The sequence below is a fragment of the Callorhinchus milii genome, unplaced genomic scaffold (genome assembly GCF_018977255.1).
Source record: "Callorhinchus milii isolate IMCB2004 unplaced genomic scaffold, IMCB_Cmil_1.0 Scaffold43, whole genome shotgun sequence".
NCBI classification, from domain to species: domain Eukaryota; kingdom Metazoa; phylum Chordata; class Chondrichthyes; order Chimaeriformes; family Callorhinchidae; genus Callorhinchus; species Callorhinchus milii.
The window spans coordinates 143,556-159,126 of record NW_024704784.1 but is presented as its reverse complement, the minus strand read 5'-3'; the positions used below and the strand labels follow the sequence as shown (position 1 = coordinate 159,126).

Sequence of the window (15,571 nt, the reverse complement as noted above, 5' to 3'; positions counted from 1 at the left end):
ATCAGTTCAAACCTGTTTGATATATGTCCTGAAACCTGCTGATTCAAACATTCCATCAATACCAGTCACAAAGATGAAGATAATTCAAGGCAGGAAGTCAAAACATCCTAAAGCAATTTGCACTAAAGAGAAGGACATTCAGTTTGTTTTGAATATATGTTCTATAAGCAGTCAATTGGGCAGACAGGATTCAGTTTTATTTTGGGGAATGTGCACTGCCCAAACTATTTTCTTCTGCCTGAATGGGATGAGTTATCTTTTCATATGTTTTCATGTTTAATGATCTTCATGCATTACAGATATGAAATAATGGCACTTTGATTTGTGCCAAGAAGCCTGGTTTAATTGCCTGATCATTTCACAACATGGAATTTTTAAAAAATCTATGTTTTAGTTTAAACAAAAGATATATGTTGTACTGAACCATTAAAAAGTGATCATTAAACACTGGTCAGTCCTGATCTCCACACTACAAGAAGGTGTTGAAAACAAGAAGGTGATGAAAAGCAGTGATGAAAACAGTACAGGACAGGTTAACTAGTATGATATCAGGATTGGCAGGTTACTGCTATCAGGATAGACTGGATAGGTCAGGCCTTTTTTCGCTAGAGACGAGATGTTTAAGGTGGGGGGGAGGCTAATAGAAGTGTTTAAAATTATAAAAGGTTACATAAATAGGCTGCTTCCACTGTTTCGAGAGACAGTAACCAGGGGACACAAGTATAAGATAGGGATCAGGTAATCTAAAAGAGAATTTAGGAGGAACTACTTAATGCAGAGGGTAGTTTGAGGGTACATTGTGGAATCGCTGCCTGAAATGGTGGTTGAGGGAGAGGGGAATAGAAGGGTATGGGAGAGAGTAAAGGAGTGGATGAAGATTTGTGTGGAGTATAAACACCACCAGCATGGTAGGGACGTCTCTTTTCGAATAGTGTCATGGGATCTTTAATGGCCACCTGAATAGGCAGATGAGACTTTGGTTTCACAGCTCATGCAAGTTATTTTTTAAAAAAATATTATTTTGCTGATAAATGTTGATCATACTTACGTGTAAACATTGTGAGGAACCAAGGAATGGCATAGAGCTAGGAAAGAGGAGAAAAGGTATTTCAGAATCAAGTCACCACAGTCATATTACCAGTTTTGGAGATTGATAAATGACTATTCTATCATCTTAAATGAGATTTTGATCACAGAAAAACCTGTCTGGTATTCCCCTCCCTTGGGAACTAAGATCAATTACAATGTCCCACTCCCTTCCCCATTTGAGATCAGCCAACTCAGCACTGAGATTTGAACCTGCAACTTTCCAATCTGAATGGACTAGTGGTGCATTGGGTAATTTTACCCACCATGCCATCAAGGGAACAACAACTTACATTTATATAGAGCCCCTCACGCAGGATAGCGTCCCAGAGGGAACTGATCTTGTTATATTTCATACAATTTCATTGGAGTTTAATCTGTGGATTGTAAATTAAATAAATAAAAACGTGCAGAAAAAATTGGATCTAGTGTTCTCCAGAAAAAATAGCCACGGAGGCGCTTTGGAAGCTTTATATCACAAATTCAGTGTCTGGAACCCAGATGTTTCGCGGACATCAAGGCTGTTTGCTTTGAGAAGATAAATACCACAATTGTAATTTCAGCCAAGATTTAGCAAAAGCAGCTCAAACATTTGAAATACACTTCCACTGATTCATTTTTTTTTAAATGTTAATGTTTGGATGATACGCATTTGGAAGGATTAATAAACAATCTACAACTTCTGACTAGATTTCAATTTAAACCAGTGCTAAATTAAGGCCTCAACCAAAGAAATTACTATAGATGGAAGTTAATTGGCCCTCAAGCACAAAGTTGGACAGATCAGGTTACTAAATATTATTTTTAGGAGTAACATACATTGGAGATTTTTTTTAAACACTGCCATTGTCTTGTTGCAATCTGCTTCAATGCTTCCTCTTCGACTGTAGGTACGTTCGAAGAGGAAGGTCTTCAGGGGCGACCTAAAGATGCGGAAGGAGGAGGCAAGGCAGAGGGATTGAGAGAGAGTGTTTCAGAGTTCCGGGGTGCAGTGGCTGAAAGTGCGGCCCCCGATGATATACAGAGGGCACGAGGGACATGCAGAAGGCCGGAGCCAGTCGAACTGAGGCAGCGGATAGTGGGTTGGGAAGTAAGCAGGTAGGGAGAGGTAGGGAGGTGCCAGGGCATGAAGGGATTTGAAGACGAGTGTGATGATCTTGAAATTGATCTGTTCGGTGATAGGGAGGCAGTGGAGACTGGCAAGAACTGGTGTGATAGGGGTATGGAGTTTAGTGCGGGCAGCAAAATTCTGGATTAACTGGATTTTGTGGATAGTGGAGCTGGGGAGACCAGTGAGGAGTTCCTATAATGTCTTCAATTGGGGGTGAATATTGTAACTGGTGTACTGAATGATGCAAGCTGAATGATAAGAACTTAAACTATAAGGGTCCTAATTCCTATATTTTCACTCACCTCTCAAATGCCTAATGGTGTTACATTTCTGAAACCTTGTGTACCTTATTTAGATCTCATTTAAAAAAATTCTCACCATGTCACGTGGCATTCTACAGTTAAGAGGTTCGGTGGTGGGTAAGAAAACTGCCCCTTGACCTCCTTAATACCTACGGAGCCAGCTGCCAGCAAGCTAGCACGCACAACCACCCTTCGAAAGTCTCTCAGGAACGAGCCTGAGATCATGAACTCAATGCATGAGGATAATACACCTCAAAAGTATTCATCCCACAGCACATTACACAGTGCAAATGTGTTGCTATTTTACTTTGAACATACATTAAGGTCACCAAGGGAAAGAATTCACAGTGAAAGAAAGTTAAACAAAACAGTGCGTATTTAATGATTATACTGCCACCTAGCTGAATCTTTCAACATTATATTGCCTTTTTGACTGTGGTTTTTGACTGAACATCACCATCACTGATAAAGGCATCTCAGATCACTAATTCATCTCTCTTAACTCTTCCATAACCCTCCTTGCTGCCCACCTCACTTCTATCTACCTCCATGCTCTCTGGCTGCTCTAAAATCATCTGAACTCCTGCCCCTCTGAGCCTCCTCCCGTAATGATCTGCTCTTCTCAGTTACTCTCCTCCACAACTCCCTCTGTCATCCTTGACTCCCTTGCCCCCATTACCTCCCTCACTGTCTCCTACTCTCTCAAGTCCCCCTTGTACACTTCCATTGCCTCAAATCACAGGTGAATGCCACTGAATGCACATGGCACAAATCCAATCTAGTGCACCAGAACACTATTATAAAGTCCCTTCGACTTTCAAAGTGGTGTGGCATCTTTAGACAGAAGACACCACGAGTCAGTACCTAATCTGAAGGACTGCAAATTGACAATGCAACACTCCCCCAGCACTGCACTGGAGTATTAGCCTTCACTAAGGGCTCAGAGTCCCAACCTAAAGTATTTGACCCAGAGGTGAGAGTACTGGCAACTGAACACCTAACCGTTAAGTTATTTAAAATAGTCATTGTTTACAATAAAAGGTTAAAATTTAAAGGCTACAAATTTAGATTGTGCGGTTGAAAAAACATTTGAAGACTTCGAAAAAATTCTTACTTAACGGTTTTATCTAAAATAATAAAAAGGTCTGGCGGTTTAGCAACAGAGACATAAACCAATGGTTTATAGTCCACATCCATTCTTTTTTGCCACATGTCACACGGGAGAAATGACTGACTTTCTGAACAGAAGTTTGGCAATTCAGATCTTAATGCGATTCCTCTTAGGCGTGTTAGGTCAATATCAGAAATAGCACAGTTCATATCGAGGTGAGATAACCATGTTATTGCAGAGGAGAGAATAAAGTTTCTGGCCAACTTTATTTGCATCTGCTGGTTAGCACACAGAACATTAACAGCTATAACAGGAACACAGTGCCAATGTGAAAAGCACTATATTGTTATCTGCCATGCAACCACTCCATGTTCAAGTTAGACATGTCAGCCAGGCTTGTCAGTAGCACTATCACCTCTTGAGTCTTAAGGTGCGTGTGGGTTCAAACCCCAAGGCAGAACTTGATACTCTAGTGCAGGGATGGGGGGGGGGGGGGGGGGGTTGCAGCATTGTTGGAGGTGCTGTTCTTTTGATGAGAAGTCAAACCGAGGTCCTGTTTGCCTCTTCAGGGGGACTTACAAGAGAATGCAGGTAAAGAGAATGGAGTTTCTCCCATGCATCCCGGCCAACATCACCATGGAAAAAAATTAATCATTTACTTCATAGTTGTTTGGGGGCATTGCCGTGCCCAAATTGGCTGTTGGCTAAGACACCAGGAGAAACTCCCTTTGATTTCTGAGTAATGACAACTAATGATCTTTAACAGCAGAGATCAAAAGCACGGTCGAAGAGGAGGATCTTGGTAAGGTATCAATTGGTACCAGTATCAACTCCAGGTCCGTCGATGTTCTATCAGCTTGTCTGGCAGACATCAGGGCCTGGATAAGTCAAAATTCCTTCTGCTGAATGTGAACAAGACTGAAGCCATACTCCTTGGCTCCTGTCAACGTCTTCACTTCTGCGGATCTAACCTCCTCAACCCCCCTGAGCTCTCCTTCAGATTCACAGAACCAGTGCGCAATCTAGGCATCCGATTCGACCCCCACCTGTCCTTCTCCCCCCCCCCATCTCATCCCTGACCAGGACCACCTTCTTCCACCTCTGACACATTGGCCACCTCCGACCGTACCTTACCCCAAATGCAGCCGATACCCTCGTACATGCGTTTATCACCTCCCACCTGGATTACTCAAACACACTCCTCGCCGGTCTCCCCAGCTCCACCATTCAAAAGATCCAGCTAATTCAGAACTCTACCGCCCGCATACTGACCTGGACCAAACTCTGTACACAGATCTCACTAGTTCCGGCCAGGCTCCATTGGCTCCCCATCACCGAACAGATCGACTTCAAGATCCTCACACTTGTGTTCAAATCCATTCACTCCCTGGCACCTCCCTACCTCCTCACTCCCCAATCCACCACCCGGCACCTCCACTTGACTAGCACCAGCCTCCTGCTCGTCCCTCACACCCTCTGCCCTACCATCAGAGGTTGAGCTTTCAGCCATTACGCCCTGAAACTCTGGAACACTCTCCCTCAATCGCTCCGCCTTGCCCTCTCTCTCCCCTTTTTCAAGTCCTGCCTGAAAACCTTCCTCTTCGACCGTGCTTATAGCCACCTCCCCCCCCCACCCCCGGCTCGGAGTCAGGCTCCGCTACTCTTAAGCGCTTTGAGATGCTACACTGTGTGGAGAGCGCTATATAAGTGCAAGTTGTTGTTGTTATTGTAGGGTACTCTGGAAGGATGTGATTGGAAGGTTGATAGAGCTTTTTCACCTGAACTTCAGTTAAGATCACTTTGCAACATTTTACCATGTTAAAACACGAACTACGGTCTTGTCCCAGCTGAATGCTTGTCGTTCGCTAATCTATTCATTTTAAAACATTTCACTGATAAATTAGTTAAATACTTTGGACGAAAGATCATTTATTATCAAATAACAACTGTGTAACAGAAGGTCATAGGCATGTTTCTTTTCCACTGCATTAACTCATCTTAACTGCTAAGTCATTCGGCAGGAAGACAGTGGGGGGGAGATGTGCAAGGAATCAGTAGACGTCAAGCAGATCTAAGTATTCTCCACAAAGATGTAGCCCACGGCAAATGGAACTGTGCCTTCACTACAAACATTTTAACAGGAGTAGTTCAACCCTTGCTGTTGAAAGATTAGCCTGACTGTCCTGCAATAGGATTAGTATTTGGGCATGAACCTGTTGGAGGAAATACAGTCTTAAGATGCACATCTTTCACCATGATAGGAACCATGCATAGCTGTCTTTCTACAAGGTACAAACAAACTTGAAAGCAGGTAATTTTCCTCACTACTACTAAACGTGCTGCACATGTGTATTGTGCAGTTCTCTTGCTTCAAGTTAAAAAAAGGTTGATATGTGATTCACCAGCAAGTTAAAAAAAACTGTGCTTTTAGTTACCAAACTTGCAAGGGGCTTAAAATATATTCTTAAAATGCACAGTGTACTTGTGTAACTTTTTGATGGTGATTTAAGTCTCACTTCTACAGAAGATACAATGGAGCCCTGTTATAACACAGGGGCTGAAATCCTTAAATTCATAACTGGTTTCAGTGTCCATGTGCAAAGGAAGTGATATTGGTGGCAATCTACCAATTGGTATGGGCTTTCAAGTCCAGGCTGGCTGTGCTGTCATCAGCAATGCCGTGGAATACAAGGACCCGCCTGGCTCAGGAAACGGACTGCTGAGACCCCAGAGAAAATGGGCTCGATTCCGACATTCCATTGCCAAAAATATCACCTTGAAACCAGTTCAACTCCATGGAGACTCTGGATACTGGCCCAGTGCTCAAGATGGCGGGTGCAGTGCAGCAGGTCCCTCGGTGAGTCCACCAGCAGCATAATATCATCTAAAAAAGAAGTGTCGCAATCCTATCACTGAGGCCAGGGACTCTTCTCACTCAGCTCCCATTATCCTTGCAAGTTAAAGCCCTAACAGGTAGGGTGGCCCTAGTTGTACAAGCAGCAGGAATGTTTGCCAAACAGTCCTCTCAATAGCAAGCTATGTGGTTTTAGTTGTGAGACTCCAGCAGGACCCCAACACACACTCCGGGGTCCCCAGGACTGGGCTCTTTGGTGACAACAAGCTGAAAAAAAATCGTAACCAGGCTGTACTGTCTTCAGGAAGAATGACAGATGAAATTAATGATTATTTTAATAAGGATAATACTTATTCATAGCATTGATAATTTTGTGTTTTGCTGGAAAAGTGCTATTTACAAGCCTGACTTAAAGACTTCCAATGTATCACGTCTCTCGTATGTAATGAAGAAAGAGAGGATTTCTGTTCAAAACAAAGCATTTCACCACAAAATATATACTTTTCAGTATATTTTGTGAAGCGTTTTGAGACTTCTCAAAAACGTGATAAGGGGCTATATCAAATGCAAGGCTTATTATTATTAAATTGCCACCAAACTTTTTAAAAAATGTTTTGTAACATTCTTGGACAGAACTGTACTAGTTTGACATTTTGTATACTCAATAATAAATAAAATACCAGAACGTAGCATGTCATTACCAGTCTGAACAAGGAGAACGAGCCTTGCAGTCACCACAGATGACATTTACTTCAAACCACTATCATGTAGCATACAATCACTTTACTGGATCATAAATTATGTTGATTGATCAGTTATTCAGTTCCCCACACACATCCTCTGTCAAAGACTGAAAAGATGCCATTTCCACACTATCACTTGATTATCGCAGTCAACACCGCTCCCTCATTGACTTTGGGAAGTAATTTGAGTGGTGTGAGAAGGTCATCGCCAAGGCTACTCAGCTTTAGACAGATGATTCCAAGTCCGCACGTGAGGCTTGAACCCACATCTTTCTGACTAAAGAGGCAAAAGTCCTATCACTGCACCAGGCTAACACTTAACCTTTTAATTTTGAAAGTGTAACCCAATTTCTCAACATTTCGCCATAGCTGCACTCTTCCTCCTCAGTACTAACCCGGTGAATCATCACTGTACACCCTCCAAGGCGGTATATATAATAATAATCTTTTCATTTGATACAGCGCCTTATCATGTCTTCAAGATGTCTCAAAGTGCTTCACAGAATATATTGTATATTCTCCCAAAACTATACTCAAAATGAGTACTCACTGCCACAACAGAAATGCATTAAAGTAAAATTACTTCATGGCTGCTTGTGGGACATAACTGTGTACAAATTGGTTTCTACATTTGCCTACAAAATACAGAGTCACTGCAATTCACAGCGAAATGCTGTGAAGTGCTTTGACAATGTGATAAGGCACTATATCAAACGTAAAGATTATAACATATGACTTCTCACCAACCTCCCCTTAACATCAAAACATTATCATAAATCATTTTAATTTGTGGATGAGCTGTTTAAAAATACAGTACAGCTTAACAAAAATTGGATAGAATCAATACTGGGAAGGATTCATTTAGCGATATCAAAAACAATGTTAATATTTCCTTCACTCTAATCTCTTATGTAAATAGCCGAGATTTATGACTATTTGGTTCATAATAAAGCCATAAAACCTGCATGTTCTATTAGACAGTGGTGAAGTGTCAATGCTTTGGACCATGTTATTTCAATTAACTTGTCTGCGTTGAGATTTTAAAAATTGTTGAAGGTGTCGAAACAAGTTTTAGCTATCAGCGCTCTTTGACTTTGCTCTGTAACATTGACAGGCATAGGAGAAGAGTAGAGGAGTGGGCCTGCCTCAACCCGTCCTCTACCCCTCCAGCAGCAGCGTGTTTCTGCCTTCACATTCTCCAGGCAGAAACGGGAACAGATTAGACTAGCTTGTGTTTGCATCTCTTTGCGCCCATCAAGATGAGGATGGAACACTCTTTCCTTCTCGCTCTGCGTAAAGTGACAGCATCAAAAATGCCTCAGCTCGGGTTCAACACGGGCCACGTGAGATAAAGAAGTGGTCCCAGATTGTGCTGACAGTCTAAACACCAACCTCAGAAGATGCTTATTGTATTTGTAAAATATTTTCACCACCTAAACTGCCTTACCCTTATGACTGAAGCATCAACTGCTGAATTTGACACACTTCTGCATTGCAACTAGGATTAGACTGCCCTCAAGTCTAGTTCACGAGAGCTTTTTGATAGTCAGCAAAAATCGTCACGCAGTACTTGCGTTGAATTTGAACTTAGGTGTGTGAGATGGTAGTGTTTTAAACCAAATGCATTATCAAGCTTCCTTAGGCAGTTCTACAAAGTGTTTTTCCACTTCACTTCCTAGCTCCCTGCAGACTGAATACAGTGAGTCATCATTACCATTTCAACAGCAACTTTTAGAAGGAATAAAGTGCCTACATATTTCTTCCCAGATCCTTAACATAAAAAGGTATGGAAATAAGGATGATAAGCACGATGGTATAATTGTGGTTTCTCATTCCACCAAGAACCTGTTCCTTCCAGCACATCATGTATGATTTTATATAATAATAGTCTCTACCCAACATATTTATGTTAAATAATCACAGGTAAAACTTCCAAGAAAATAATACTTGGTGAAATCATTCTCTACCCCTGAAGATAAATGAGTACAATCGAACATAACAACCTACATAATTTAAATTGCGCTGGTTATGTTTCACAAATTGCATACCCACAAACCCAATACCATAGGAATTATAATCTTTATATTGTACCCACACCAGATATAGGGTGTTGATGCTTAATGTTGCTTCACTTATACTCAACCTTATAACCTTGAAACCAATTCAATACAAACATGCTTCCGCTCCTTTAAAATTGAGTGAATCAAGTAGTATTACGTTTTGGTAGATGTCTATTCCATATACTCACAATATCTTGAGGTGAAGAATCCCTGGACTTGCTCAATGTTTTTGATTACAGAATCACATCAATCCAATGTGGTCAGTTAGTGGTCAAAAATCTCATCAAATATTGTCATGCTGAATGATATCTTACTTTGATCTATAGTAAAATCCATCTGCAATGTTTTAGCACATCTTCGGATTTATTCAGACTCTTTTGCGTTACCAACCTTCTTTATTCATGTCAGATAGCTTGGTAGAATCCAAATAATTATGACTAACAGACTCTACCAGTCAGTGCCTCCAGCCACAATCATTCTCTTCCTCACGTTCCACTTCCTGTTGTCAAATCACTTTCCAATCCACTTTGCTTCACTTCAAAAATTGTTTTACTTTGTTTCTCCCTCTCCCTTACCTCATCACTGACAAGAAATTATATTTGTGTACCGCCTTTCACGTGGGGAGGAAGTACCAATGAGCTTCAATGCCCGTCTCAAGACCTTCCTTCCTTGGGACGTGAAAGGCACTATACACATGCAATTTGTTGTTGTTGCTAATCCACCATTAATTCCATAAACTTCAATCTACTTCAAAAAAAAAACTCAAATACAAAACAAATATATCAAAAAAATCACATTATATTTGATATAGCGTTTTATCACATTGAAAAGGCTCAAAGTGCTTCAGAAGTTTCTGGCACGTGTAGTGACTGTATAGTTCTAGGTGAAAGTGGCAGCCAATTTTTATGCACAGCAATATTCTACCACCAGCTGTGAAGTGAATGATCATTTTTAAAAATCTGTTGGCCAGGGTGCCAAGAGAAACTCACTCTCATTTTGCATAGTGTCATTGGATCTTTAACGTTCTCCTTAACAGGCAGACATAGTTTAACCTCTCTTCTGAAGGACAGCACCTCTGAATATGCAGCGCTCCCCCAGCACTGGAATGGAGTGTTAACCTAGACCAGCACTGTCCAAACCAGATTTGTACCGAGCCACACAATTGGCTCATGAACACCATAGTGAGCCACACCAGTCGTTTCTGCAGAAGCAGCTGTTTCTTTGGAATTTTCACGAGTTCTAACAACACACTTATCCATTGCTTCCAGTACATTAAGCAACAAAGCCTTTTATCTGGTGTGGGTACACCATATGAAGATTATAATCCTTAGTTTTGTAACGCGTATGGCAAATGCGTCATGGCCAGATTCCTGGCCAGAATCGGCCTTATCTCTCACATGAGATCTAAAGACAAATGGACTTTTGACATGCATCAAATGATGCATCGATCAAAAATAAAGATAATCTCTCATCTGCCGATGTGAATGTGTGTGTGCTTCTCCTAGCTGTTACACCAGAGACGCATGTGTGAGTATCCAATTACGTACAATGTGAATCAAAGACATTCAGAGCAACAGCGTACTTGTAGTGGAATCACTACAACAAAGATATTGTATACGTGTGAATATGTACATATGTCAAACACTGGGTGTTTCGAATATTCCACACTCAATTTGAAGTGATGACACAATAATTTGTTAATTTTTCAAATGTAACTTTGTAAACAAGCTTCGACACTTGTACAGTTGCATGTGCACGTTGCTAGTATTTGAATGGCCAGTATTTACATACAAAGAGAGTAGAGACATCACGAGGTGCAAGTTATATGCATTTAAATACATGTAAAACAGTTTGTGGGAACTGTGTTTAATATACAAATCTACGTCATTATGTTGTCACTCAAAAACATGCATTATTTTAGATGACTATTTCAATTGAATATTCCAAAAATTTGCCTAGATAATTTTTTTACTGCATACATAGTGTGTTTAAATAGCCATGCAGAGACTAGGTAAGTCCTTGTTCGATCGGTAGTGTGCTTTCAGTTTTATTCTTGATTGAATATTTCTTGATTTATGGCATATCCAATCAACAAAATCCACCCTGGGCTAGACCCTGAGCTCAAAGTCTGGACATGAGTCTTTAACCCACAACCTTCTGACTCTGAGGCACAAGTACTACTGGAGTCAGGGAGATGCCAGATTAAATGATATCTTCTGGAAAACCGTCATTCACTTTAGCTATCCTCATAAAAAAACTAATAGACTTACTGAGTACATGATTTGCACTGGACAGCTGTCTTCTGCTAATTCAGTTTGTGTAACATGACCTTTTGCTTCTAATTGATTATCCTTCATAGCTTCCATACCCTTTAAATGAACAGTGACAGGGTTCCATAAAATCCTGAATGTTTCCCCCATTCATCCTGGGGTATAACGGCTCAATTCAGTTCTCTCTTTTTTTAATATGTAGGTATTTTGGGGTTACACTGACTTTCGAGAATGCTGGAGCAACTCAATCAATCTACAGAGCAAGGATCTTTCCCAGGGGTGAAGTGCATGACAATTACTGGAAGAAATCCATTTCTTAAAAAAGAAATCCATTAAGGAATATCACAAATATACCACTATATTAGGTATTATTCTATGTCAGTCAGTAGCCTTCGCACACCTGAGTCAGACGGTTGTGAGTTCAAGCCCCACATCAGGACTTTGAATTCACAGTCTAGGCAATGCAATGTTGGTGGTGTGCTGCATTGCTGGAGGTGCCATCCTTTAGATGATGGGATTAAATTGAGATTCCATCTGCCTGTTCAGGTGGACATTAAAGATCCCATGGCACTTACCGTATAGTGACGAGCGTTTGGCGTTCTGGCCAACAATCCCTCAAATAAAATTGGTCACTTACTTCATAGCTGTATGTGGACATTGATGTGTGCAAATTGGCTGCCTCTTAAACCTACAAATACAGTCACTACACTTTACAGTAAAACCCTTTGAAGCGCTTCAAGGTATCTCAATGACATGATAAGGCTCTACACCAAATGTAAGGATTATTATGAAACAAAAACAGAAGTCGCTGGGAACACTCAGCAAGTCAGGCAGCATCTATGGAGATAGGAAAGTGAGTCAACATTTCGGGTCCGTGACCCTATGTTAGAACTCAAATTTTGTGTTTTGTAAGGATTATTATGACTAGTATTACTTATAGTTGGAGCAGAATTTGTTCCATGCTTTAAACATGCTTTAAACACACTCTTCTGCACAACTGATGAGAAACACTTTGGATTGGCATCAATCGCTCCAGAGCAAATTGCACTGAAGCCTGACTGACAAAACCAACTTCAGTTTGTCATTTCACCAGGAAATATAATATAAATAGAGATTGTTCAATTTTTGGACTCATCTCCAAAAAATCATCCCTTGAAAGATCTGGTGGATCTAATAGGCCCATCAGAACGTTAAATGAAGCATTCTAAACCTTAAGTATCAAGCATCAGTGGAGCTCAGTTCGTGCATTAAGTTGTTCACTGTCAGAGCTCTCAGTCAGTTTTTTGCCAATGCTATTTTGAATGGAAAATATAAATCAAAGTTGCCGCTTCTAATCACTTTAACTGCTTTCAAGCACTAATGAACAGTAGTATAACAAAGAATTATATTTCTCAATTATCCCAGTTTACTTGTTTATCAAAAAAAGCAGTGCAAGTTTTAATTGTACTTAATTAGGATGGTTCCCGATTTTTGGTTTGGTTCTGTTTTTAATAACTCAGGGCTTTTGCTTTGAATACTTTTGGCCAACTTTCTCCATTATGGAATTCCTTAGATTATAGTAAGTATGTTAACTTTCAAATTGCTGTTTTTTCATATGTATACCTTTGTCTGCCAAACCATGTATAGTTTTGCAAAATCATCGGCAATGTAATACAATATATTCCCAGCAAAATTTGTGCTTCCATAATTTAGAAAAAAATGCAAAAATGCCTCTGTTGCAATCAATGTCAAATTTTACTGATTACAATCACAGTCTAAATAAAGCCAGCGACTAATGTTGGGAACAGCTTAGTGAAAGAGTAAATATCCCATCAATAACTGGGGTTGGGCATTCATAAATAGCACTCAATTCCACTGAATTAAAATACAATCCAGGTTTTTAGACTTCAAACATATTAAATGGGTAACAGTTGTGTTGTCTGCATTCATATTCAACCTTTTCAGTGTTGGCCAGCCGCAGATCAGTTATTTGTCATTATCAAAAGAAAGGACAAAGTTAGCAATAACTCTGTCAAGATATCATCTCTCACGTGCAGAGTGACATATTTTTTCTGAACCTTGCCCTCTTTTTAACCTACATATATCTGTGTTGTCCATCGATTTGTGAAAGAGCTTACGAGTACTCGTGGTACTTACATCTGGAATGAAGCCAATCTCATTGAGATGATTACTCAACTCCGGGTCATGGAAAGCGATCATTTGGGAAAACACAGTCAGGTACTCTGTAACAGGATCAAATATATTAATCACCAAATAAGAATAGCTAATGAAAGACTGGCCCCCAAATACTGATTTTTTTCATAACCGGTCACATAGAGGGGGCTGGTGTCACATGGACACTGAAGAACCAGTCAGTCTGCAAAGCATTCAAGTATTTTCTTCCAAAAGAATATATTTGAAACCCTAGATGTATCTGAATCAATATTAGTTCCTTTACAACTTCTAAGGCAGGATGGTAAAGGGAGTTCAGGCAATGAGGCTGTTTAGGCGGTTCAGAGAATTCACACACAGTGCGAAAATGCCACTGTGGCAAGGTGGATTTCAGCACATACACACCAAATTGCAATTTGTGAAAAAAAATCGATTGGATTTGTTGCTTGTGATATCTATGAAAGCATTTTTTTTTAAAAAGTTAATGTTTTGTATGTTTTGAAATATCTTAATGTTCCAAAACAAATCTGGACTTGCACGGGTTTACAGTGTTTTGTGTGTCAAATCCTCCCCACATCCCGATTTTCTTCTGTTTTTGACAGAGAAAAAGAGATTTAAAAAAACTTTAATAGTCCCAATTTAGGTACCGTGTCCCTGGGATCCCCTCCCCATCAGCTAAAATAAGGGGGCAACTGTTACATTTGGTTTTGTAACATTTGTGTACATATGTAGAAAAAATACTGGATGGATTTTCAGTTAAATCCTAGTTATCAGCCTGGCTCAGTTGGTAGCATTCTCACCTCTGAAGGTTGTGGGTTCAAAACCTACTAGACTTTGAGCTTATAAACAAGGGTGTCACCTAATGGCAGTACTGACAATACCGATTGTGGGAGTACTGTCCTTCAGATGATACATATTCAGATGATATATTAAATCTAGGTCCTGTCTGCCTGTTCAGCTGGATGTTAAAGATTCTATTTACTAGAAAAGTAAATGGAGTTTTTCTGGCCAACAATCCTCCTGATAAGATTAGTCATTGACTTCATGACTCTTTGTAGGACATTGCTGAATGCAAATTGGCTGTTGCATTCACCTACACTACAGTCACTACATTTCGCAGTATACCCTGTGAAGTGCTTTGAGACGGTCAACAACATGATAAGGTACTAAACCAAATGCAAGGATGATTATTATCATCTTTGATTTACTGGTTCTGACAGTTGATGCATTACTGCATTGTGATCAGCTATCTTGCACATCACATTTTTGAATGTTCCAGTTAATTCCAACCTACTTAGTACAACGGACCATTGAACTGATAAGATTTTTTTTGCTTTTGAATGCAGTCCCACCCTGTCTGAAAGCAGTAATTGTATCATACCCCTACTTTATGTGACATTCCAATATCCATCTATTATATCAATATTTCAGTGAAACAAAGGAGTTTACACATGGAGCATATTCTCATCCAGATAAGCTCAGGGCATCTCCTTTTAAGTAAGTTGCACTTAAACATCTAAAACTACTATAGGTAATAATACCAAAGTGCTGAAAAGCATTACATTGAATACTTCAGCAATATGTGAACAAGGCCTTCGGATTTATAACATTTTCTTTAGTACATCGTATAGCTTAGTGAGAGAAACTGACAGATGCTGTAATAAAAACTGCCAGTCTGATCGCTTCAGTCAGCAAAATAATATTTTGGTTGGAAAGAGTTAACAAGACGCATGACAGAATAGATAATAAAATGAAAAATAGCCTTGACATATGAAGAACATGCATGATATAATGTGCATGAGAAGTGCAACCGCTCCAGCTGTCCATAGGATTTGGGATAAAGAAAAATAATGCCACTTTTCTATTTTCCATATTTAAGATGT

General features: G+C 40.0%; 1 protein-coding gene across 1 annotated transcript in view; it reads right to left on the bottom strand.

Annotated features, from left to right (window-relative positions):
• Positions 1-15,571, bottom strand: part of tbck (TBC1 domain containing kinase) — a 148,690-nt gene that overhangs the window by 58,545 nt on the left and 74,574 nt on the right. Inside the window, exons 20-21 of the mRNA XM_042345361.1 lie at positions 13,674-13,759; positions 1,049-1,085 (exon numbers count right to left, since the gene is read on the bottom strand). Of these exons, the coding sequence (XP_042201295.1) occupies positions 1,049-1,085; positions 13,674-13,759 (123 nt within the window). The remainder of the gene's footprint in view (positions 1-1,048; positions 1,086-13,673; positions 13,760-15,571) is intronic.